At 48.4% G+C, this 24,397-nt stretch overlaps 10 protein-coding genes across 10 annotated transcripts; 7 read left to right on the top strand and 3 right to left on the bottom strand.

Moving 5' to 3' along the window:
- Positions 1–74: 74 nt before the first annotated feature.
- On the bottom strand, positions 75–710 carry N7503_005776 (uncharacterized protein; the record flags this gene model as incomplete). The annotated part of the gene is made up of 1 exon (XM_057065323.1): positions 75–710. The coding sequence occupies one exon, from the start codon at positions 708–710 to the stop codon at positions 75–77; it is 636 nt and encodes a 211-aa protein (XP_056923066.1).
- Positions 711–1,233: 523 nt separating this feature from the next.
- N7503_005775 (UDP-galactose transporter HUT1) lies at positions 1,234–2,603 on the top strand (the record flags this gene model as incomplete). Its single annotated transcript, XM_057065322.1, has 2 exons — positions 1,234–1,457; positions 1,532–2,603. 2 exons carry the CDS (start codon positions 1,234–1,236, stop codon positions 2,601–2,603), a joined length of 1,296 nt encoding a protein of 431 aa, XP_056923065.1.
- A 223-nt stretch (positions 2,604–2,826) lies between these two features.
- On the bottom strand, positions 2,827–3,369 carry N7503_005774 (peptidylprolyl isomerase; the record flags this gene model as incomplete). Its single annotated transcript, XM_057065321.1, has 3 exons — positions 2,827–2,981; positions 3,058–3,160; positions 3,238–3,369. 3 exons carry the CDS (start codon positions 3,367–3,369, stop codon positions 2,827–2,829), a joined length of 390 nt encoding a protein of 129 aa, XP_056923064.1.
- Positions 3,370–4,784: 1,415 nt separating this feature from the next.
- On the top strand, positions 4,785–8,468 carry N7503_005773 (putative histone deacetylase complex subunit (Hos4); the record flags this gene model as incomplete). The annotated part of the gene is made up of 2 exons (XM_057065320.1): positions 4,785–8,207; positions 8,265–8,468. 2 exons carry the CDS (start codon positions 4,785–4,787, stop codon positions 8,466–8,468), a joined length of 3,627 nt encoding a protein of 1,208 aa, XP_056923063.1.
- Positions 8,469–8,927: 459 nt separating this feature from the next.
- Positions 8,928–9,863, top strand: N7503_005772 (40S ribosomal eS12 domain-containing protein; the record flags this gene model as incomplete). Its single annotated transcript, XM_057065319.1, has 2 exons — positions 8,928–9,489; positions 9,559–9,863. Coding segments are annotated over 2 exons (687 nt in total), but the record flags the coding sequence as incomplete, so codon positions are not given.
- A 1,420-nt stretch (positions 9,864–11,283) lies between these two features.
- On the top strand, positions 11,284–12,330 carry N7503_005771 (sterol desaturase family protein; the record flags this gene model as incomplete). The annotated part of the gene is made up of 1 exon (XM_057065318.1): positions 11,284–12,330. One exon carries the CDS (start codon positions 11,284–11,286, stop codon positions 12,328–12,330), a length of 1,047 nt encoding a protein of 348 aa, XP_056923061.1.
- Positions 12,331–14,616: 2,286 nt separating this feature from the next.
- On the top strand, positions 14,617–15,509 carry N7503_005770 (RTA1 domain-containing protein; the record flags this gene model as incomplete). Its single annotated transcript, XM_057065317.1, has 2 exons — positions 14,617–14,788; positions 14,848–15,509. The coding sequence occupies 2 exons, from the start codon at positions 14,617–14,619 to the stop codon at positions 15,507–15,509; spliced, it is 834 nt and encodes a 277-aa protein (XP_056923060.1).
- A 468-nt stretch (positions 15,510–15,977) lies between these two features.
- Positions 15,978–17,087, top strand: N7503_005769 (Zn(II)2Cys6 transcription factor domain-containing protein; the record flags this gene model as incomplete). The annotated part of the gene is made up of 1 exon (XM_057065316.1): positions 15,978–17,087. The coding sequence occupies one exon, from the start codon at positions 15,978–15,980 to the stop codon at positions 17,085–17,087; it is 1,110 nt and encodes a 369-aa protein (XP_056923059.1).
- Positions 17,088–17,243: 156 nt separating this feature from the next.
- On the bottom strand, positions 17,244–19,364 carry N7503_005768 (MDR family MFS transporter; the record flags this gene model as incomplete). Its single annotated transcript, XM_057065315.1, has 9 exons — positions 17,244–17,618; positions 17,667–17,827; positions 17,878–18,381; positions 18,436–18,507; positions 18,560–18,583; positions 18,631–18,805; positions 18,854–18,905; positions 18,964–19,040; positions 19,092–19,364. The coding sequence occupies 9 exons, from the start codon at positions 19,362–19,364 to the stop codon at positions 17,244–17,246; spliced, it is 1,713 nt and encodes a 570-aa protein (XP_056923058.1).
- Positions 19,365–20,049: 685 nt separating this feature from the next.
- Positions 20,050–21,997, top strand: N7503_005767 (uncharacterized protein; the record flags this gene model as incomplete). The annotated part of the gene is made up of 5 exons (XM_057065314.1): positions 20,050–20,165; positions 20,199–20,777; positions 20,843–21,052; positions 21,113–21,375; positions 21,426–21,997. 5 exons carry the CDS (start codon positions 20,050–20,052, stop codon positions 21,995–21,997), a joined length of 1,740 nt encoding a protein of 579 aa, XP_056923057.1.
- Between the last annotated feature and the right edge of the window lie 2,400 nt (positions 21,998–24,397).

Here is a 24,397-nt window from a genome sequence, read left to right as displayed (position 1 = left end):
ATCAATGGATTGAAGACAGAATAACGATACATACCGTTCATCGAAACGAACCATGCCCAAAAAGTGATACTCTCTTAGTTCTGCCTAGGCTTCACCTCGCCCTCCTGTACAACATAGTACACCACAGTACCATCTCCACCCATGCCTTTATCCACCATTGCTAGCAACAAGCGCTGGGCGCCCCATTCTTTTGTAACGAGTGTTTCTTCTCTTTTCTTATAATATTCATCCAGCTTTTGCGCCTTTTCGGCATCCACCTCCGGAGCCGCACGCCCTTCCCCATCCTCGACAATCTGAAGCTCTGCCATTGCATCAAACGCAGACGCCATACGCCGCAAGCTCCAGGTCTGGCCTTGTGCGGTGGGGATCACGAAAAGCCGCTCGGGCCGAAGATCATCTTCGTGAATACCCTTGCCAAGCATGTAGAGCTGCTGGTCGGGGTGCGTGTAGACCCGATGCGGGGGAATACCCGAGATCAAGGTCGGAGCACCGGACATGTCTTTTGAGATCCCGGTAGCTTGGTCTGTAGCAGTTTGTGAGGCATCAGTGTCGTGTATTTGGAGAGATGTCCATAGATGTTGATGTTGAAGATTGTGCAAGACTTGGATTGTGGTTGCGGAGAGAGGGTTGCCCGATGCGGAAGCGGAATCAATGAGATTCGTAAGAGCTGATGGTTCTAGAGCTGGAACCTCTGGCTGTGTAGATGTCATGCTGGGCAATGGGAGCATGAGATGGAAAATTGGGGGTTTAGGTTTCGACACTTTCTGATACGCAAGCTTGGATCCGTTGAAAAATGTTGTGCAGAAATTGAGGAGCTGTGTTCACCGCCTACCGAACGAGATCAAGTTGATCCACCGCTTTCCTCAATGAGGAGCTTATCGCATGGACAAGGTTCGGAGAGAAAATGGTTCATGCTCTTCTGTGGAATCGCTGTTTTCGATTTTTGACATTGATGACTTTTAGATGAAATGCAGATCCTTCTATGCCTCAATCCCCTTCCATCGCGTTTAATTTGCAGGGTTTGAGTGGGGCCCCCTGGCGATCATTGATTACCGATAAGATGCGCGTGAACTAAGAACACATGGCATCATCTATTTTTCTTTAAGCTCCACTTCAGGGCCCAAGGATCAACTACTTTCCAATCCTCTCGATTACTCGTCTAGCGCCTAATCACCGAGTCTGCAGATTTTGTTTGACCCTTCCCTCGAGTCCTTCGAACCCGAATACAAAGCAATGGGCCGACAAAAGCAAACAACGCCGCTGCAGCGAACCCCGTCGCAGTCGATGCGGAATGAGGTTGAAGCTCGGGAGAAAGATACAAATGGGACAGCAGATGTCTCTTCGATTGTGAAAGAAAGCGCACCCGCCAAAGCCGCAGTAGCAGCAATGGAAACTGTAGCGGAGACTCCCGGTCTAATGCAATTGCTCATTTGCGTCCTCGGTATATACGCAGCATTGTACGTTACTCGTTACTTGCAAGGGCATGATGATACAGAAATCCGTGGATCTATTAGAACTAACATGACTCAAGCCTTTCATGGGGTGTCTTACAAGAGGCAATCACCACAACCACTTACTCTGTCCCCGCGACAGCCGCCAATCCATCACCTGCACCCGAACGGTTTACCTACTCGCTAGTCTTGAACACCATCCAGTCCTCGTTTGCCGCCATTACCGGCTTCGCATACCTCTTGTTCTCCACCCCAAAGGGTCAGAAGGTCCCCTCGATCTTCCCCACCCGCCGGATCCTCGTCCCACTGGTCCTGGTGAGCATTTCTTCTTCGCTCGCTTCGCCCTTCGGTTACGCCAGTCTGGCGCATATCGACTATCTTACCTTCATCCTCGCCAAGTCCTGCAAGCTTCTCCCCGTCATGCTTCTTCACTTGACGATCTTCCGCAAGAAATACCCGCTGTATAAGTACGGTGTTGTCCTCATGGTTACCTTGGGTGTGGCCACGTTCACTCTGCACCACCCTGGCACGAGCAAGAAGGTGGCTGCAGCCGCAGATAAGGGAGACTCCGGATCGTCAATGTGGGGTATCTTCCTGTTGTCCATCAACCTCCTTCTCGACGGCTTGACCAACACAACTCAAGATCATGTGTTCACTTCTCCCAAGTTGTACACCCGCTTCAGCGGGCCCCAGATGATGGTTGCGCAAAATGTGTTGTCGACCATTCTCACCACAGCTTATCTCCTGATTATGCCGCAACTGTCCCAAAGCGGTATTCTGCATAATTTGCTCCCATTCCCGATTCCCCCATCTACTGAGACGGAACTGTGGTCTGCAGTCTCATTCCTGCAGCGTCACCCCGAAGCCCTGAAAAATGTTCTTGGCTTTGCTGCATGTGGTGCTGTCGGTCAGCTGTTCATCTTTTACACCCTGTCGCACTTCTCGTCTCTGCTGCTTGTCACCGTAACGGTGACCCGTAAGATGCTTACCATGCTTCTGAGCGTTTTCTGGTTTGGACACTCCCTGTCCGCTGGACAGTGGCTTGGAATTTCCTTGGTATTCGGTGGTATCGGAGCCGAGGCTGTGGTGCAAAGACAGGAGAAGAAGGCTAAGGAACAGGCAAAGATCGAAGCGGCCAAGAAGGCACAGTAGGGTGTATAGGTTTTTGTTTTATTATGGCGTTCAGTTCGAGAAGTAGAGTCCTTTAGAAAGATTCAATATACGAAGTCGATCTATACCAAGAATATCAAGTGCTTGGAAGTCAACACGAATCAATCAGAATGCCTGAATGAATCGTCATGCATACTCCCTTTAATGGATAATATCGAAGTATTGACGCTGAATCTGCGACATCTCCCAGGCCATGATCAATAGTCTATCTGCGGCCCTCCACCATGATAATGTGATACCCGTGGCCCGACTTCACCTCCACATACTTGGGATTGCCAGTGCTACTGGGCTCCAAATCATAAGCCGCCTTCTCAAAGGCAGCATCCAGACTACCACGAACCTTCCAACCCAGCGAGCCACCTGGAAACAAATTAGATCCTAAATCACGACCAACACCCCTCGAAAAAAATTTAGAAAAAGAACAGGTTGAACCTACCTTGCCTCGCCTTATCCTCCGAAAACTCGCGCGCAACCTCATCAAACTTCACGCCGTTGCGCAGCTTCTCCAGCGCCTCTTCTTTCTTGGAGTGTTTCTCGCACTATACCAGAGCAAAAAAGTATTAGACCCGAATATTTCCAGCACATATCAATCCAACCGAAGTAAAGAAAATCGTACCAGAATGTGGCGCGCGTTGATCGCTGTCGCAGCCTTCAATTTTCCCTTTCCTGCATCATCACCAGCATCTTTTCCCTTTCCCTTTGCAGGCTTGGCTTTGTCACCGCCTTTAGCGTTGTTTTTAGGCGCCATGGTGAGTGTTTGGAGATATTGGTTCTTTTGGATTGGAGGGTTCAAATGCTGGTGAGGTGGGGCTGGTGCCTGAGGCAGGTTTGTGACGCGGGGAGCTACATTATATGCGGACGTACCTATCGGGCAGGAAGTAGCATGAGTTTTTACTGAGTTAGTCCATGCGAAAAAAGAGTTACCTCGGACCTTAATGGAATAATTTTCTTTGGTCATCCGGAGTGAAGATGTAAGCAAGTCCTATATTCTATGTAGCCATGAATGTACATCTGCATTTGAACATATATATCGCTTGCATACCTTGCTTATGTTCGACCTCGGGAGTCGGTACATAGTGCTCGAACTGGATCTAGCGCATCTTTTTGCTGCCTTCTGTGCTACTCCATATCGCTAACTCTAGTCAGAGAACATGATGGTGCTTCCAAGGTTGTCATAGACGAGGGAGGAGTTGCAGCTGTGACTGAGGATCTCTAAGCTTTCTATTGGGGGCCATGGCGGAAGGATCATTAGCTAAACTGCATCGTGTGGCGGCAAGGGAGAGAGCCTCGAAGGGTCCAAAGCTAGACCAGGGCGGCTATTGACATATAATCGGCAGACTAGCTGTGGCAAGCTATAGCTGATGTCCCAGCCGAAAAAGGTGGAGAATTAAGACGTCGATCCCGCTTGATTATGCTTATTAAACTTTCTTTCACGAAAGGAGCTACCCAGGTAGTGATCAGATCTAGTTGGATCGTATAGAAGGAATTCTAAATGGCCATTGTGTACTTTAATTATGAGAGTAAATGATGAGCTCCCATGTGCTCGATAAAGAGGCGAAAGCTGAGTGGTTGCATCAGGACGATCGCCACCTATAGTGGAGCCTGCTGGTTTGGCTGCGTCCGGAATGATGAGGGTCCGTGCCGTGCCCGCAGACGGTCTTTTTGGAATGATTTAAGACGAATTTTGGATTTTAGGTATTTTAATATGAAGACAGTGATGGTAATATTTGAAAGTTTAATTGAGGTTCTAAAACAGAAGAATTTGTAGAGGGAAAGAGATGAAATGCGTAGAGCCATCTCCACAGGTGGCCAAGTCCAAGTTCAAGTTCCCTAACAACTTCCCCCCCATTCTTTTCCTTCCCGTTTTCCCTTCTTCCCTTCCCTTTCCCCCCAATCTTCCCTCAAATCCTTCAATCTTTTCCGACCTTTCCCCCCTTCCTCCTCGTTTCCGTGTTGGTATAATTCAACTTAATCTTATATATTTACCGCCACCCAACCACCGACGCCCCCCTAATTTCAAAAGTCGAGGAATTCATTGGGGAGCCGGTCTTCCCACGTCTCACTCCAGCGTCTGCTTTGGCTGGCGTTGCCAACCCTCGACGGGACCGGTCGCGTACCTCCCAAAATGACGATCGGAATTCTCACACATCGAGTGCTATCGCTATGAGTGATGTCGAGGCTGTCTCACTACCCACTGCCCTGGATGTTGGTGCCAATACGCTCGCGGCCGTGAAGGCGAACGCCCCAGGATCCCCTGGAAGGCCGAATCCGCCAACACGACGCGCTAGTCTGGGATCGAATCCGGGAGTATTGGAGGACGATGAGCAGGGACCCCCGAGTCCTAAGGCGGATTCGGAGGCGGAAACCATTATTCAATCCGGCAGGGAGTCGCTGTCCCCCGAAAAGAAACGCAAACACATTCGCCATGATCCATTACGCCAGGCCGTTGACGGGGTCGACGGCATTCAGCGAAAGAAACCACGTATCAATGGTGATCGGAGGCATTCGGTTTCCCGGTCGCCCAGTCCCTCTCAGCGTGCTAGATCGCCTCCGTCAGTCGTCAAGATCGAGAAATTCGAGGATCCTCTGTCGGTACCACGAAATGTATTGGATGAAGCCTGTCTGAACCAAGCCGACAAGCCACGAATCTATCGCAAAAGGAGTTTCAGTGACAGCGTAGACGAGAAGGGCGAACGTCGCCGTGGCTCGCACGCTGATCTCAAACATGTCAACCATCTTCATCTTCCCCATCCCCCAAATACCCGCTCTCTCTCCCCCTCCCGCCCATCACATCAGCGTTCTGCGTCGGGCTCCCAGATCCAATCCAAGAAAAAGGCCCCTACTCCCCTTCTTACCGGTTTCCCGCGACAGCCGTCAGAAGACCGACAGTCCACATCGTCGTCGGCGAGTGGCTCTCCGTTACCAAGTGCTCACTTGCGCCGTTTGGGTTCTGGGGTGGGCGCTTCGGCGTCCCCCGCGAAACATATGGGACCAAAGAAGCTGCGCGACAAAAGTGGTCGGACCCCGCTCGCTAGAGCATGTGCCGATCGGAAACATGATCAAGTGGTCTTGCGTTTCAATGAACGTCCGGAAGATCTGAATGTCCCCGATAATGCGGGAAACACGCCTTTGCAGATTGCTTCTCTCAATGGAGAGGCCTCGATTGTCAAATTCCTATTGGATTCGGGTTGCGATATCAATACCAAAAATATCGATAAGGATACACCTCTAATCGACGCGGTGGAAAATGGTCATGTGGATGTAGTCAAAGTCTTGCTCGAAGCCGGCGCAAATCCTCGCACCGTGAACGCCTCCGGAGATGAACCATACGAACTAGTGTCGACCGACTTGAATGATGACGAGTATGATGAGATCAAGAAGGCGCTTGCGGATGCAAAGGCCAGTGCACGACCGGGCCGTCGATCGGAAGAGCGTGTTGGGTCAGAAAGCAAGGGCCCATCGTCTCGAAGAGCATCTGCTGCTAGTCAATCACGGAGTCCCCCACCAATAGGCAGTACCGCCGCTGGTCGCCGCAAGACTGGCCGAAGCGAAGCAACAAGGAATGACCTGTTATGGACGCAACCAACCCCGGAGAATCTCATGAACTTTGCTGCCAAGGGCGATGAGATGGGGGTGGTGAGCATACTGAACGTACTGCAGAAAGCGGACAATGCATCCTTGATTGCGGCCGCAAAGGGAGGTCATCACGACGTGCTATCGCTGATGTATGCCATGGGAAATGCGGACGCTGATCCAAATCCGCTACGTGGCGCTGGTCTCAAATCCGGCTATAACACACCGATGCTGGCTGCGATAGGCAGAGGCAATACCGCCGTCATCAATCTCATTCTCAGCCAACCAGGCTTCAATCCTACCCGTCGCTTATATGATGATCGAACTTACTTCGAACTTTCTGCATCCCGTCAAGGTGAGAATTGGGAAGACGAATACGATATTCTCAAGTCAGCCTACGAGAAATACCCAGGAGGCAGCAAAGGCCGCAAAGCTGTCTCTTCGCCCCGTCAATCGCGCAAGGATAAGGATGAGAAACGATCCGCCCGAAGAGATTCATCGTCTCCCGTGCCTCGCCCAAAGAAACCCAATGATAGTCCCACACGCAAACCCCGCCCCCACAAAGACATCGAATCCCTCAAGGAGATAAAGGAGATAAAGGAGAAGCGACGCGAGAAGGAGCGAGCTGGACTGCTCAGTGCTCGCGCCAAGTTGAATCGTGATGCGAGTGAGAAGGCGCTTGCCAACTCTGATCATGACTCAACCCACCCTGACTCCGCGAAACCGAAATCTGTACCCCCAGTACGCAGGGATAGCGAATCTAGTGGTGCGATTCGCCCCGATGAGATTCGAAAACGCCGCCTCATCGCCGGCCGCCGCCCTCAAGAGCGTGACCGTCGCCCCAGTCTTTTTTCATCCGATTCTCTATCCGGCCGCGAAGAAGCCCCCAAGTCGCGCAATGATGCTGCACCAGATACAAACGCCTCCCTCAAACGCATTCGAACCGAAGCGTCTCCCGAAAGATCTCGCTCACGAGGCGCGGACAGTGACCGGCTTTCACCTGAGTCTCGGAAGCAGAAGAAAAGACGTGTCCTGGCTGATGACAAGTCCTCGAATGTACCTAATGGTCATCATCGCAAGACCGAGGACACAGCTGACGCCGAGAAACCTAAACACCGCCGATCTCAAGAGGATGGAAATGTGGATGCACCGCGCAAATCTGTTGAGTCCAAGAAGCCAGAGCTTGCCCCTCCAAAAGCAGCCAAGGTCGATACCGCCCATAAGAATGGTGATATCAAACCAGAGCCATCGGAGTCAGTCGAGAAACCCGTCGTAGATGTTTCCGCAGAGGAGAAACGCGCCGAAATTGAGGCAGAAAAACGACGACAGGCAAAGGCCAGAAAGGCAGAGGAGGAGCGCATTGCGGAAGAAAAGCGTCTCGCAGAAGAAGCTGAGCGTGAACGAATTGCCAAGGAAGAAGCAGAACGAGCTGCTAAAGCTGCGCAAGCCGCACGCGAGAAGGCAGAGGAGGATGAACGCAAGCACAAGGAAGCCGAACAACGACGAGCCAAACAAGCCGAGGATGAACGACAGAAGCGACTTGAACAGGAGCGAGCTCGCATTATGAAGATGCGTCGCGACCAGGAGATCCAGGAACAACGTCGCCGTGACGCTCTTCCCGGCCGTCTTCGTATCTCTGCGAATTTAGTTGGCTCCAATGACCGTTACAGTAAAAGCCGCGACTGGCTTCAAAAGTTTACGCCTCTGGTTACCGTGTTTACTCGGCAGCTTGAACCCACTTGTGCTGTGGACGTGGCGGACGAAAGATGGATTCCGAACTACTTGGTTGCGCCCCTGCTAGCTACCAATGACCTTCAATTGGCGCAGTACGCTAGCTGGGAGAAACGCAAGGCCACCCCGACTCAGCGCAACAATCTCTGGCGATGTACTCGTCGTCACTTGGTTCACACAGATGACCCCAAGTACCGCGATGCATCGTTCGGAGAGATCATGCAGCTGGATTCGGAGACGGAGCCCAAGTATTTCGGTATGGAACATGTGTTCTGGATCAGGGTAAGATTTCCCACTGTTCGATTAACCTTACAACAGTCTCGCTAACTTGAAAACCAGCTTTCTGATTTCATGGACCTCGTCCCCCACATCCCCCATCTGAACGGACTCAGACTCGACGACTTCTTGACCATGCATATCGACCCAGAGCCTTCCTCTTCCAATGCTCAAATGAACGGTCACGCTCCGGCAGCCATTGCTGAAACAAATGGCACCGGAATTCCTAACGGCCATGGCTATCCACGGGCCGGTACATATTTCTAGTCTTTGCTAGCCTCTTGTCCTTGTTTGCAGCGTCTTCGCTATCCAGGTTATGGCGCGATCAGCAGAATTCCAGCGGGGTGTACAGGTCGGATTCTGATTGTACGATTATGATACCTTTTGCGTTCATGTAACGAATTCTTTCTACTATTATTGGTATATTTTTGACCCCGAAAGGCCAAAATTTGCTACAAACAATATTGCGTCTGATTGTAGATCGACATTAAAACCTTGAAAACGAGGCAACCATAGATAATGAAGATTCCGCATCAGGCGGGCGGTGGTAGTATCATGTGACCCACGATTGCGGGGCATGACATAAGCGTAGGGCACACAGAGCGAAAATCGAAATTGAAGCCGAAAAATTCCCCGTGCTCTAACCAACCAATCTCCACAACACAAAATACCTCTTTGAGGATCTTCCGACATTTCAGAACATACCCGCTACCCAACAACCACAGTAGCAATCAAAATGGTACGTCCGACACCGAGATCTACTCTGTCAGTGTTGTTGGCAACTTGAACAATGTGAATGGATACGCTCTTGAGAGTGAGCGAGCCGCCCTGTCGCCGACTGCCAGCTCGCCGTCGAGCAACAAAATTTGTCGCGAACTCTCAAAACAGCACCGCCATGTCACTTGTTCAATTACAAACACTGTCAACCTCAATGTGTATGACACCTCACTAACATTGCATCTAATAGTCGGACGGAGAAGAGACCATGTCCAACCCCCCGTTGCCGCCGACGAGGTCGAGGTTTCCGCTGACGCTGGCTCCGGCCAGATGTCCGTCCTCGATGCTCTCAAGGGTGTCCTCCGCATCTCCCTCATCCACGATGGTCTTGCCCGTGGTCTCCGTGAGGCCGCCAAGGCTCTCGACCGCCGTGAGGCTCACATGTGTGTCCTCAACGAGGGTTGCGAGGAGGAGGCTTACAAGAAGCTCGTTGTCGCTCTCTGCTCTGAGCACAAGATCCCCCTGATCAAGGTTCCCGATGGAAAGATGCTCGGCGAGTGGGTCGGCCTCTGTACGTTACCCCTCCACCGATTGAGATATTAAAAATTGTGAACTTTTTAACTAACAATTTTGTCTACAGGCACCCTTGACCGTGAGGGTAACGCCCGCAAGGTTGTTAACTGCTCTTGCGTCGTTGTTAAGGATTGGGGTGAGGAGTCCCAGGAGCGCTCCGTCCTCCTTAACTACTTCCAGACCGAGCAGTAAATTAGTTCCTGTAATCAACAGGGCTAGTTGTGGCAACGGTCTAGGGGTGAGACGATTCGGAATATCGAGGATTTAATAGATGGTTGTGAGGGATACATGGATCGGATATTGGCCGGATTTTCTGGTGTGATGGATGGGCCCTGTATATTCGGATCTACTTTTTCTCTTTAATCCTGCCTTTAAGGCTTGTGCTGTGCCCCGTTTGCTCGGGTGTGCGGTGCTGTGGTTTCTGAGCGTCTTAACTATGGACAAAAATCAACACGATGTGTGATGACAATATTTTACTTGCTCGTAAACTCCAGCATGCACTACGGTCGAACTTAGGAACGCTCTCTTCCCCAGGTTGGAGACTTGAATTCTCGCGAAGTATGACGTTGTGTAGATAAATTTCCTTCACGACAGCAGACATCATTCGCCAGAAGGTGAAAGCTAACGAACGTGTTCCTCTCTTAATCCTTGCAATTCGACGTCATATCATGGGACCAGTAAACGTTTACTGTGTAGAAATGCGACTCACGGCCTAGCGAGTTGTACACCAAGAACTCCCCTTCAGTAACCGATGGATATCTCCGGAGCATGAAAGTGACAACCACCCTTCATCGCTATTCAGCCAACCAGTCCAAACACGTTATGTTCACATTGTGAACCCAACCAGGCTGATATTCATTAGGCAGACCAGCATCCACTTCTGATCCCTGTCAGCCTGTCGAAAGCCTATATATGGCTGTCCGTCATCATCCAATTGGTCTCGTGGGCAGCCAAGTATCTTTACAGATTCCACAAACACGACATGGCTACGAGTGAAGTCTAGAAAGTTCGCCCGACTTTTAATCTGAAGCGCTCAGATGAACTGTTCTCGCCACGATTGATAGAGGATATTTAGCTCTGATGTAATAATTCCGTAACAATCTGAATTAAGGATGCTCATGACAGGCAATGGTTCATGGCAAAACGTCAGGGACAGTGAATCCTCGAACTCAAAAGCCTTAGTGGTGTTTTCCCAACTGTTGTGTATCTATGAAGTATGGATCTTCGATCAAAGGCTGGATCTGAACTATGCCTAAATGGGTAGAAACGCCCCGAGTGGTCAATAGCAGATAACGTAATCCACCACGCCTCGGTATCAGATGCACTACCCTTGACTCAACAGGTCAAGTTCCAACCTACCAGCTGTTTTTTGGGCTTTCTCATGTGAACCAAGCGTGAGGAGAGCAGTTGGAAATCTTAAATTGTTGGGAATTGCCTGATTGTACGTCAATCGGTCTTCATATGATTCCCCATCGATTGCTACTATTTGTTAACTAAACTCCGCCACTAACCCAAATAGGTATGAATTAAGTCAAAGGCGTTCTATGGGTCGTTTTAGGGGCAAATCCTGCTTCAATATCATCCCACTCTCCAGTGTGAAAGATTATAAATTCGTAAAACTAGCGATGGAGAGAAGTGATCGGCATACGCCTCGGTTCCCCACGACTCTTTCGGTGCCTAGATGACCCACACTCCCATGTGTCGTCAAGGATTGAAATGCATATAAGATATCCGGGTGGGCTCCGTGGGGTGAGAATATCGTTTCACCTATACCCCTTCTACGCTGGTAAAAATGGCCGCCCCCATGCGTAACCCAAAGGATTCCATGACGTCCACCTGGCGTTCATGGGATCGTTCAAAATGGACATCCAGCCACTGGCTTCTCGAAATCTTAAATGTGCACCACATTGATCTGAATCAAGAAGTCCCAGTGCATCAGAAAACGGACAAAGTCCCATATGCGCCAGAGTTACAGTTTCACCGATGGGTGCTCCTTCACGCTTTCGTCCCACTGGCCCTCCACCAACTCTACATCAACTACGTTGGGTACCCCTCCGTATGGCTGGTCTTTATCTTCTACAGCCTAGCCCTGGAATTCATTGCCGTGCACGAAACACACGTTCTCCGCCGCATGGGCCACAAGATCGGATTCTTCGATGGAGACAAGCACGCTCGCGATGGTGTGCCAGACGTGGGTGTTGATAAGACAGCAAATTCCCTTTTGTCGGTCATAGCGCTCCGACCAATGCTCACCACCTTCCTCACCTACCACGCCGATGAAGGCCCTGCCTCTATGAGATGGGGATGGGTCTTCTTCGAGACTGGCGTGTATGCGGTCGTTCTCGACTTCTGGTATTACATGATGCACCGCTCCGCACACGAGATCGAGCACCTTTGGCGATTCCACCGTACCCACCACTTGACTAAGCATCCCAACCCTCTGTTGACCGCGTACGCGGACACCGTGCAGGAGTTTATTGACATTGTTGGCACACCGTTCATCACCTATGCTACAATGAAGCTAATGGGTTTCCCCATGGGCTTCTATGAGTGGTGGGTCTGTCAGCAGTACGTGGTGTTCACGGAGGTCCTGGGTCATAGTGGCTTGCGGATGAAAGCTACTGCTGTGAATCCCTGGACATGGCTGCTACGGGTGTGTGATATGGACCTTGTTATTGAGGATCATGATCTTCATCATCGCAAGGGCTGGAAGAATAGCCATAATTATGGCAAGCAGACACGGGTGTGGGATCGATTGTTCAATACAGATATTCCTCGGATAGAGGGACATGACGATAATATTGACTATGTGAACACCGCGGAGTTACCTTTGTTTTGATCTTGTGATGCCTATCAAGTGCGATGCGTTGGCGGTTGGGGTTTTTAATGTCGTGATGAAATGTATTTTTCACTAGAAAGCCTTCACAAGTGGCACAATTATGATATTCACTATAGCTAAATGATATACACGAATCTTCAAATGATCAGATTTGTCAGTTGAATTAGAGTCGGATGGGTAATTTCAGTGATTTGAGTTTTCGTAGTCGAAAACCAGATGGAACTTTGCGCCGCAAGGAGGAAGAGTAATTACGAAGTGCTGCAATGCTGGAAGGTGTACCCCACAATAGAGTGCTGATCTACTGGAATCTTAAATTAGGTTAAATTTACCCGACCTATGCGTTCGCTAGCAAGAAGTACATATAAGAGAAACCCAGAACCTGAGCAATGGACTGCGAGACCACTAGTGAGACCAAGTGGCGTATACCTGAGCCTGCTATGAATGTTCAAAACCGAGGACCGTTTGCTTATTCTAAGCGCACACAAATCATTGTCTCACAGCTGGTACGTCGAGTTGTTTCCATAAGCTCCATTCCAGAAAATAAAATGACGTGATCGACATGTACTCTTCCGCCCCAAATGATCTCCCAACTAGCCTCCGATCTCTTGTTGACCTCGGCAAGACGCTGTCAGCTCTGGTCCGTTTCTAAAAATAAAGATTGGAAGCCATGCGCCGCAAAAAAGCAACTCTAGAATGTATAGCCACTAATGAAAGGGTCATATTCTATTGGTCCAGTCTCAGGGATATGCATCTCTCGGGTTACACAGTATAGGCCTTAAGACACAATTTTAGGCCCCCAACAATGACGGAGGAAAAAGAAAAACTGAATCAGTTGTGACACCTCTTCTTAAAGCCATGCCGCTCTTTTTCTTTCTCTCACTGGGTTAAGCCTTTCGACACCTCCACTGCGAATACAATGATCCACTATGCTGGGATTTTCTTATTCTATCTGCTCACAGTAGCGCACTCTTCCGTCTGTTACTATCCAAATGGCCATAGCGAACAATCTGTCATGTACCAGCCATGTCCCGGCACAGACGGTGGGACGGGTATGTGCTGTGCCACGAATCGCACAAATCCATCTGGCGGATACCTGAGCGCTGGATTGACTGCGGATATGTGTCTCGAGAATGGCCTCTGTATGAACACACATACAAATGACGACGGGTCAATTTCATCAGATTATTGGCGGGATCAGTGCACAGTTAGCGATTGGAGCAGTGGGAGGTGTTTGGACGTTTGTACCAATGGGACGGTATGCCACAGAAAAAATTTTGCCTTCAAATCCCAAGGTTATGACATCGATGTCATATATGGTGCATTGAGCTAATAGCTTTTTGTGTCTTGCTAGGATGGCTCTTCCGATGGTACTGCGCAGATAACCCCATGCGATGGCACGGAAACTTCCGAATACTGGTGCTGTGGTCTCAAAAATACCACCTGTTGCGGTACTTCCGCTGCGATTTCTATTGCTGCGGATCTTTATAAAAGCACATCAACGTCAAGCTCCTCCACATCGACGTCTAGCACGACCATAACCGCATCCTCTTCAGCTACGCAGACAAATAGTGCTACAGACACTCCTAATAATATAACAAGTACATCTATCGACTCTAGCAATTCGTCTTCGGGATTATCGTCAGGGGCGAAGATAGGCATTGGAATAGGGTGTGGAATTGGGGCGGCTTTGGGAGTAGGCTTGTTGTTGTTATACATACAGATGCAACGGAAAAAGCACCCAAAGACCATGGAATTCAGTGGCACAAGGTCCGGATACGTGAACCAGCAACCGCGTGAGCTCGACTCGGAGGTTATGGTGGGAAAACCAGCCCGAGATATGGTCAGTATGCCGACCATCAGGCATGAGCTACATGCAGAGCTGGTATCGGGTACATGAGACGGCAAATGTATCAAATCATTGGGAGAAAACCCGAAAACCCATTGTTTTACAAAAGACAAACCTTGGCTTTTACATGACCCGCCCTAGAGTCTATACGCGTATAACCCTTGAGTGCATTGACCACATTGAGGATCCACACTTCCCGAGCGTACTTAGCGTGCGCATTGACTCCACTATTTCATTTCTATGCGCGTATCAACGGATGCAAATTCTTATTTTAGTCGGGTTTTCCTTTTAGGCTTGTGGTTATGAGGTTAGATTCATGTCTGGAACATCCAGGGGAAGATTTAAAATTAAGATGCCTTCTCCCTACCCCCAAAGAGGACCTCCGCAATTCCTTCTCTTGATGTTCTGCAGAAAGTGAAGGCAAATCAATCAAAGCAAGAATGGCGAAGCTTGAACCATACAAGGGCGGGTACTACCTTTGGAAATATGTGCCATCCCTCGCAGCCGCTATAATCTTCATCATCCTCTTCACTTGCACAACGGCGTTTCATTTCTTCAAACTATGGAAAAATCGAGCCCGATTCTGCATTCCATTTGCCATTGGTGGTATATGTATGTTGTCTCTCTAACTTTTCTATCCTGCACCGGTCCAATCCTAACTGAACTTGCAGTTGAAATAATTGGTTACATCGCTCGAGCGTTTTCCCACAACAACACCGCTAGCATCATGCCTTTCGCCATCCAAAACGTCTTCATTCTTCTTGGACCAGTTCTGTTCGCGGCATCGGTCTACATGACACTGGGTCGAATCATTTCCGCCATCGGAGCCAAGCAAAACTCGTTAATCCCTATCCGCTGGCTTACCAAGACATTCGTTGCAGGAGACATTCTTTCCTTTGTGGTTCAAGGAGGAGCAGCTGGTTTGATGGTGACAGGGTCAAATGCTGGAATTGGTCAGGATATAGAGATAGTTGGGCTCTTGATTCAAGTGGTTATGTTTGCGCTCTTTGTGGTCACTGCACTTGTGTTCCAGATCCGTACCCAGCGGGATTCGAGGTTTGAGTCTGGAGGTGGATTGATGTCGTGGAAGAGACATCTCTACTTACTATATGCAGTCAGCTTGCTGATCATGATACGTTCGATATTCCGGGTTGTGGAGTATGGAATGGGGACTGATGGATACCCTCTTACCCATGAGTGGACTCTGTATATCTTTGATTCTCTGTTGATGTGGTCAGTCATGGTGTCTTGGTTGATCTGGTACCCTGGGGAGCTCTCACGACCCGAATCGAGTGTGGAATTGAACTCAGGAACTAGTTGTGGTGAGGTCTAAGTGAGTACACATCATCCAGTGAGATGCAAGGTAGAATTAGAGAAAGCGTCAATAAATTTGATACATGCCTTTCTCCCTGTTCTTTAAAGAAAAGAAAAGAAGTGGTAAGGAGTATGTGGATCCTTAAGACCGGATCGGAACAAAGACTCACCGGAATATGGTTACCTTGGAAAGAAACTAGAATCATTGCCCTTTACTGATTTTTCTTCTTTAATTGTCCATACAAAATTGATGGAGTCAATTAAAGGAAGATCAATTTACCTCAAGTCACTCAGTGATTTTTATCTTCCGTCTTTGTTCTTTACAGCTTTTAATCACTGGTTCGTCTCATCTTGCCACAACCCAGAACGGGATGCCACGCAGGAAACATAAGAAATCAAGGGGCGGGTGCTTGGAATGCAAGCGAAGGCATATTAAGGTAGGATTATCAATTTAATGGCTCTTTTCGACGTGGCTATCAGTTAACTTATGAAAAAGTGTGATGAAAGACATCCAGTCTGTTCACAATGCACAACATCAGAACGATTCTGTGAATACTTGCAATGGGAGGCAAAGAGGACAGTGCCAATCAGAAGAAGCCTATCATCAACGCCGGCATCATCTACCATTCAGGATTCCCCATCCAATCAAACACTGGATGATGACTCTGCTGCCCTTCTCCAAGAACCACCTGTCAATATCCTTCATGCAGAGCTATTCTGCCACTTGGTCACAGATACCTTGCCATTAATACAGGCAGATGAGCTGGGGATGGCCAATGTTCAAATACTGAAGTGCAGCTCAGTGAATCCATACCTCATGAATGAGCTCCTTGCTCTAGCCGCCACTCATATTAGCATATTGCGCCCATCAGACCGGAGTCTCTATCGCCATCATGCAGCTCAATTGCAAAATCATGCATTGGCCTCCTTCCACAGCTCTAATAATCCCGAAAAATCTGAGGAGTATATGTCTCGATTCATTTTTTCCTCCGTGCTTGGCATGCATATGCTGTGCGACACTTTGAATTTTCGAGATCCCGACTTTACTGCCTTCCTCGATACCTTCACGCACTATCTACGCATACATTGTGGAGTACGCTCAGTGATCCGCGATAAATGGCACATTCTGACAGATACCGCACTTGGACCGATCTTGCGACATGGAGCATCGCAGCTGGAACCGAATACAGGGTTGGGTCCGGAGTGCAGCCGGCTGTTAAAGCTTGTTGAAAAGTCGAAACTAGGTCCCTCGATTACCCAAATCTATCAAACCACTATCGAGGGCTTGCAAAAGGCCTTCAACTCGGTTTTCTCTACCAATTCCCCCAGGATCTACAGTGTCGGGGTTCATTCTTGGCCAGTAACTGTTCCTTCCGAATATATTGATCTTCTTGCGCGTCGGGCCCCGGATGCTCTGGTGATTCTAGCACACTTTGCAGTTATTCTGCATTCTCACCGGGATAATTGGTTGTTTGGGGATGGTGGCCGTTACTTGATACAGTCTATCAGCGAGTATCTGGGGCCTGACTGGGAGGAATGGTTAGTATTCCCCAACCAGGTGCTCAGCGAGGCTACTGCACCGATGACACATTGTTAATGAAGATGTTTCAGAGAATAATTGTAAATATAATTAAGATTTATACATTGAGATGGGAGTACTTTCTATGGATAATTCCCGTAGCTATATCACCGCGATGCGAGATATACATGCAAAGCCCAACAGGCTACTTTAGAGCCACATCATCTGAGTAGTTCACACATTCTCAGAAGAAGGCTTCTTCTTCCGTATGTCTTTCCAACCCATGCCGAATGCAAAGATGAACATGATCACTCCCATGCCAGCAGTCAGGTAGAAAACATAATCCACACTCTTTGCGTAAGCCGTCAAGACACCAGGAAGATCTTCACTCGACACAACAGACCTGAAACCAGTAGCACCGGCAGCAATAATAGCCGCCGCATCGGCATTGGGTGCGTCTCTGGGGAGCAAAGACCGGAGACCAGCATCGAAAATCACATTTGCTAATGTGAGAAAGATGGCACCGGAAAGCGTTTGAGTGAACATTAGAACCGCCATACCGACAGATATCTGACTCGGCTTAAGCGTGTTTTGGATAGCAATGATGGGCTGAAATGAATTAGCGAATTAGTCCAAATGCAGGTGCAGGGGACTCACCGTTTGAAATCCAGTTCCTCGGCCTGCGCCAACAAGAATTCCAAATCCGATCCATTTCCCGACTGATGTGTGAGGATCTAGAGTCGCAAAAAGCCCTCCGCCGATAGCAGTAAGTAAACCACAGAAGACGGCCCAGGGAAGATAGTATCCTAGCCTTCCAACTATTTCTGGTCAGTACGAAAATGACTTGTGATAATGGACAGTGACATACTTAAAATACCTGAGCTCACTGCGCATGCGACCTGTGATAACATCATCGGGAGCAGGGAGACACCACTCATGATTGGCGAATCGTTTCTAACTGACTGGAAATAAATGGGTAGATAGTAAGATATGGAGAGGACCGTCCCGAAAAGCCCTATCATGAAAAGGCAGCTTGTCCAGACCGTCCTCTGCACAACCATAGACAGAGGGATCATTGCTTTATCTCCTTGGCGATACTCCCAGAGGAGAAAGACGATGAATGCACCACCCGATCCACAGAAGAGTCCAATGACTGTCGCACTTCCCCATGGATAGCTGCCTGCACCAAACTCCAGCGCAAGAAGGAGTTGAATGGCTGCGGGAGAAAAAAGGACGAAGCCGATCAGGTCAAGCTCATGGAGAATAGTTTTGGCAGCAGATTTGTTTGGTGGCTTGGGAGATTGATCGGGGATGTGGATGAACACCATCGCCAATGCGACGACAGCTCCGATAGGGAGATTGATATAGAAACCTGAGATAATGGGTTAGATTATCGTTTGAAGGAAGATTGATCAAAATCACGTACACCATCTCCAGGATGCCTTCTCGGTAAAGGCACCTCCAATCAGTGGCCCGCAAATAAGACCCATTTGACAGACTGTGTATATTGTCAGCAGAATGGCTAAGAGAAGTAGGTGGGAAGTACTGACAGCCCATCACCATGCCAATGAATTCTGTGACCGATTAGCAAATGTTCGTAGCCGAGGAAAAAAGCACATACTCGGAGACTTGTGAAGCGGAACGCAGGACGAGATGATAGTCAAGCTACCATTCATCAGTCCAGAACATCCCATGCCTGCCACCGCACGTGCGATGATGAGCATCTTGGAAGATGTCGCAATACCACAGAGCAGAGAGCCCAGCTCGAACACGAAGAAAAACCCCAAAAAGGTCCACTGTAATATCTTAGCTCTTGTTGAAAGAAAATTTATGTCAATAAGTACCTTAGAGTTGAAATTGGTATACACTTTACCCGTAAGAGGTTGCAGACAAGCACTAAACAATGGCATGGTTAGCTTAGCTCCAACGTCCCCGCCAAGGCAAAGAGAAATACCTTGCAATCTGATAAGCGCTTCCATACCACCCCACATCTTTAAGAGAGTGGAAATGGGTGGTAATCGTCGGAATTGCCTTTAATGATGTTAGAAGCTTGTCTAATGATCAAACGGAAGCACAACCCACCGTGACAATAATTGACATATCAAGGAGCACTAAAAATGTGACCAAGGTGATAGAAGCAATCACCAGGCCAAGTTTGGTCCCAGTGAGATATTTGCCTTCATCATCTTTGACATCTTCTTTGACAGCTTCCACCGCCACCAGACTCTCCCTTGGAGGATCGTTCGTTGAATGACGTGGCGGCGAATCCGAAATAACTTCCACTTCTTTCTCGAGTCCCAAGCTTGACAGGTGGGGGGATCCAGGGGTTTCGGGAGTGGGTACTTGCGTCTCCATGTTTTTAGGTGTTAGTTTTCCAGCTCCGTTCGATCAGGACAGGGAACCGAATCAGCTTTATATTGAAGGGCTCATGGTGCATCTGACACGTAATTAATGCGCGGCTCTACAGTCGGACATAGTCTCTAATGACTCGCAAAAATTTCGCAAAATCTTAAAAGCCAATGCGGTCAAGTGGGCGGTTGCAAGGATGTAAACCCTTTGGGTCAAAACACCTATGTCCGAATCCCGAATCCCGGTGGGCCAGAATATGCAGAATAAGTGGCATGAATTCGCGATTTCATAATGATGTATCATTTTGTAAGATGATCTTTATCTTCAGATTGATGAATTAGCCATAAAATCCGGATTTCTTTAGCTAAAACGTCGTACGAATTTGTTTTTACTTTGTTGAACACGAAGATCTCTGATCATGATGCCAAATGACTAATTAGCCAGCCAATCAATGGTCACGTAAGCAGAGCTTTGCCCCCGCGCTGAGCGGAATTCAGACTTATACGATGTCCGAATCCCGCTCACTACTCCAAGGGACCACCCCGACCGCACTAATGTCTCCTTTTTCTCTTAAGCTTCTCGGGTTCTGATCAAAAATTTTCTTGAATCCCTACTGTCGTCTATTTCGGCGATTCTTTTCTTAACGGATCTATTGCGGCTCGTGGCCCGATTTTTACGATCGGATATCGGGATGGACACTAGTCCAAGCCAAAGTGGGACCCCGGCTCCCTATGGCCGGGCATGCGTCAACTGCTCTCGAGCCAAAAGCAAATGTATCTTGCTTACAGTCGGCAGAGGTTGTGAGAGGTGAGTAACGATGTGGCGCCCCCAAGATTAAAGGCTCACCGCCCGTAGATGTCAACGACTGAAGAAAGATTGTCGACCGTCGCCGACGGTGCGAAAGCGAAGTAGTCGCTCATCGGCTTCCAAAACAGCTCAATTAGAGGCAAAGCTTGATAGTATTGTTTCGTTACTGCAAACTACCAATTCGAATTCCGGTCTGCCCGTAGACTGGGATTCAAGCGCCTCGGGGTCAAAGCAACCATCACCGTTTCAGTGTCACCCTACTGACCTACCATCTCCACCACCTACGATGCCTTCGCCAAACAATAGCTCAATATTGGATGTTTGCACCTCAATGCAAATTGCCCCTGACATTGCCGAAAAGACCATCAACGACTTTCGTAAACAAAACTTGAAGTTACTCCCTTTTCTTCACATTCCCTCTCATGTCACCTCTCAGCAACTTCGCAACGACAAGCCATTTCTCTGGCTATGCATCATGGCTGTCAACACCCCAGGCGAGAGTAAAAGGAACATTCTTTTCACCAAAGTAACAGACCTCATTCACCAAGAAATTATCGTCGGGGTCTCCCCAAACATGGATATCCTCCTAGGACTTATGACGTTTATATCATGGTGAGTAACCTATGGGAACATCCAGAACAACTTCATTTTCAATGAAAGCTTATTCACATATCCAGGAATACTTTTCAGAGGAGACCATTTATCAACTTCTATGCCCACATGCTCATGGGAATCATCTGCGACATGGGAATAAATAAAGCTGTCCCAAAAGACCTGTCAACTTTGCAGGCTTTCAAATGCGCAGTGGGCTGGCAACCACAAATAATTACCACAAGAACCTTGGAAGAAAGAAGGGCTGTTCTAGGATGCTTTCTTATTACGTCTAGGTAAGCTCTTCGTTACTTCATTACTTTCCGTTCTATGGCCGCTGATTAAAATCTGTTTAGTGTTGCATTGAACTTGAATCGGATTGATGCCTTGAGATGGAGTCCACATATGGAAGAAAGTTTGACCGTCTTAACAGAATCACATGAATGCCCTGAGGATGAAATCCTGGTAAACCTGGTCAAAATCCAATTGGTGGCAGACAAGGTATATCAAGCTCGGCGAGACGGTGATGACCAGTTACTATCACGCTTCTACATCAAATCATTTCAAGCGCAACTTGATATTGTACGCAAACAAATCCCCGTACACCTACAACAAAATGGTAAGCCTGACCTAAACTGTCTTTTTGATATCCACTGACCATGTGAATAGAAACTGTTTTGGCGTACGTGTTCAACGCTGAGCTCGTCATTCACGATTGGGCTATCCAAGCCCCTATTGACCCACAATCCCCCGAGCTTTCCCGACTCGAGAGCCTTTGTGCCTCTCTACATGCCACTAAAAACTGGCTAGATGTCTGGCTCTCCGTTTCACCTTTTTTGTGCCAGGCCCTTCCGTTTACATCTTTTTTCCAATTCTCAAGGGTCATTGTGAGCCTGTTCAGACTATCCACTTTGGAAGATCCAAGCTGGGACAAGACCATGGTTCGGAACACTGCCAATGTCCTCGACTATCTCGACAGAACAAGTTACAGCATGAAGAGATGTATTGAAACGACCATGTCTCCCGATGATCCGGACTGGTGCGTCCTTGAAAAAGGAACCAGAATAGTCCAATCATTAAAACAAGGATGGGAGCCAAAGCTTATGGAAGTATGGTATCCGAGCTTGCCGTCGAGTGATCTCAGTGGTGACGAATTCGTTCCACCAGCCCCTGATCTCGCCATGTTACCTATCAATGGCCTTGACGATGCATGGATGATGCAGATACTTGGTTCCATGTGAACCCATTCTTTTCATTCTTCGGCGTTCTTCCTGGTAATAGAATATCCACTCCATGTACTATATAATATTCTCGACTTCACCCCCTAATGCCAAGCAAGATCGGCCCTGGTCAAAATTACCTGGATTATCTTCAATTCCACCGCACTGTGGGACCACAGTTGACTCAGCTGCTTCACTTAGTCTAACAACAATGTTAAAGCTATCATACGGCTTTATTGATATCCTATGATCGGATGGCTTTACATTAAAAAGCCTTCGAGAAGAAAAAAAACCATCGAGCACAAAGACCTATAGGTCAATATATAGAAAAATGCCCTTTTCGTAATCTGGCTAGATAGACCCACAACGGTGATGTGGCGTTTCAACTAGTTAAATTGACTCGAGCTACAAACTAGCGTACAAGCACCGACCTTATTGACACGACATGGTCCCACGAATAGAAACGTAGTGGAGCCGGCGTTGAAGATGTGGAGCATAGATATGAAAGGATCCAGCTTTCAGTAGTCACAGCAGATCGTCTCCCTGCTGCCTAGCGGAGTAATATTCCGAGGCAGGAAAGACTGAAAGTTGACAATTCCATGGGCAGTCAACATGAGTAAAGCCCAAATCTCCGAAGGAAAATACTGAACACTATCAACCTTTGCTTCGCATGGTGACTGTTCTCGGGCCATCAGCACTGTGGACAGCGGATCCGACCCCCTGCACAACTGCCGCAGGTAACAAGTCGTCTTAAATGTCCAGTTCCATGACAATTGAAGCAACTCTCACGCAGTCTATTAAGCCCAGAGCCCATACATGCTCCGCAAACTCTGTATAATCTCCCAGACCCTCGACAGACTGAGCATTGTAGGGTTCCCCGGCCGTGGCAGTTGCGGCATAGACCCGACATTGTAGAATATCAGGGGGCTCTATTCACAGTCAGATGGATACTACCAATAGGGTGCGGGGTAGGGATACAGTTGCCTCTCCTTAGTATTTAGTAACGAGGCCCACTGGGAAGTATGTGAAATATCAGAGTAAGGGTGACAGAGAAATAGACCGCCTTAGATTCAAAATAGAGGACTAGGACAGTTTATATATAAAGCTGTCAGTAGGAAATATACCATAAAGAGGTATATTGCCAAACAAGGCTACAACAATGAGGCACTCTAGGTAGTTGGATCCCATTAGTCCCGGGTAGGTAGGCTTTTCCAAATGGGAGAAACACTGCGTCGCCCGTGCTACTTTAGCCTCGCATACACGAACTGGCGTATAATGCAATCTTGTCCAATTAGATTAATACACGACCCAATATAACCCGGGCAAAACCCAACCTTGCCTCTTGGGCAGAACCCAAACCCCGGGCCGGGTTGGGTTTTAGGTCCGGGTTATGATTGGGTGACCCAGCCTGGGCCCGGAGCCTCAACTAGAGGCAATCACTAGAGACACCGCAGCTTTTATTAATCGCACAGCACGTTATGTGTCAGCCAAGACGGGCGAACATTACAAGCTTGTGGTATTATATTCAGTAACCACCGGTCACCGGAGCACCGAGGCACATGACCTACACGGTGGGGCTCACAGAGCCGCATAAGCCAGGTAAGGTCAATATTCTCAGGGGTTTCATGCATTTAATCTTCAGACAATATCTCGAGACTGGCGCCGTTCTATTGGTCAATGTCACTGAGCGCCCTCATAAAAGCGGCGGCAGCTAGGAAGGCCCCACTCGGCGGACATTCTCCAGTCTATATGGGTGCATACACGCGCCGCCCCCACCCAAAGGCGGGATTGATGAGAACTCAACGAACTAAGCATCTTTGCTTACGCATTCAGGCCTGGTTGAGCATTATCCAAAAATTTCTCAACGATCATCTCTCTTTTAATTAATTTAAGATCTCTGGTAACGAGGATCGGTGGGACACAGGATGCACGCCACGCATGTTTATGTTGATCATCTCAATCCGGGGTACGGCTGAGTGGAAAGATTACGTACCTCTATTGACGACCACGATGTGGGTTTGCCGCCCCAGAATATGAGTAAACGTTATATTGGATTCGTCGACTGTGGAGTCTTAGGCCGGCTCTTGGCGGATCATCGTTCTAAAATAAGCTTTAACGAATGGGGGGCGTTGAAGAAGGGGCGCCAACGTAACCACTATCGTTATGATGCAGGTCCCGAATCATAATTACTGTGAATCTTGTTTAATAATTCTTGGTGTTTTCTGGCGCGATCGGCAATACTGAACTGGTCTAGACTTGAGATTATCCCGTGGTGGTCCTGTACCAAGATCTGGGGTTTGAAACGCGTGTATATTCTACCGAGGTTCTCGATGAATCCAGATTTTATGTAAGTTAGTATTGAGCTCATAAACTGATTATGAACACAAAAATGTGCGAAACACTTACCCATAGTCTGTAATG

The sequence above is a fragment of the Penicillium pulvis genome (assembly GCF_028828015.1).
Source record: "Penicillium pulvis strain IBT 33274 chromosome Unknown contig_23_segment0_segment0, whole genome shotgun sequence".
NCBI classification, from domain to species: domain Eukaryota; kingdom Fungi; phylum Ascomycota; class Eurotiomycetes; order Eurotiales; family Aspergillaceae; genus Penicillium; species Penicillium pulvis.
The sequence above is the reverse complement of the archived record's forward strand: the minus strand, read 5'-3'. Positions and strand labels throughout refer to the sequence as shown.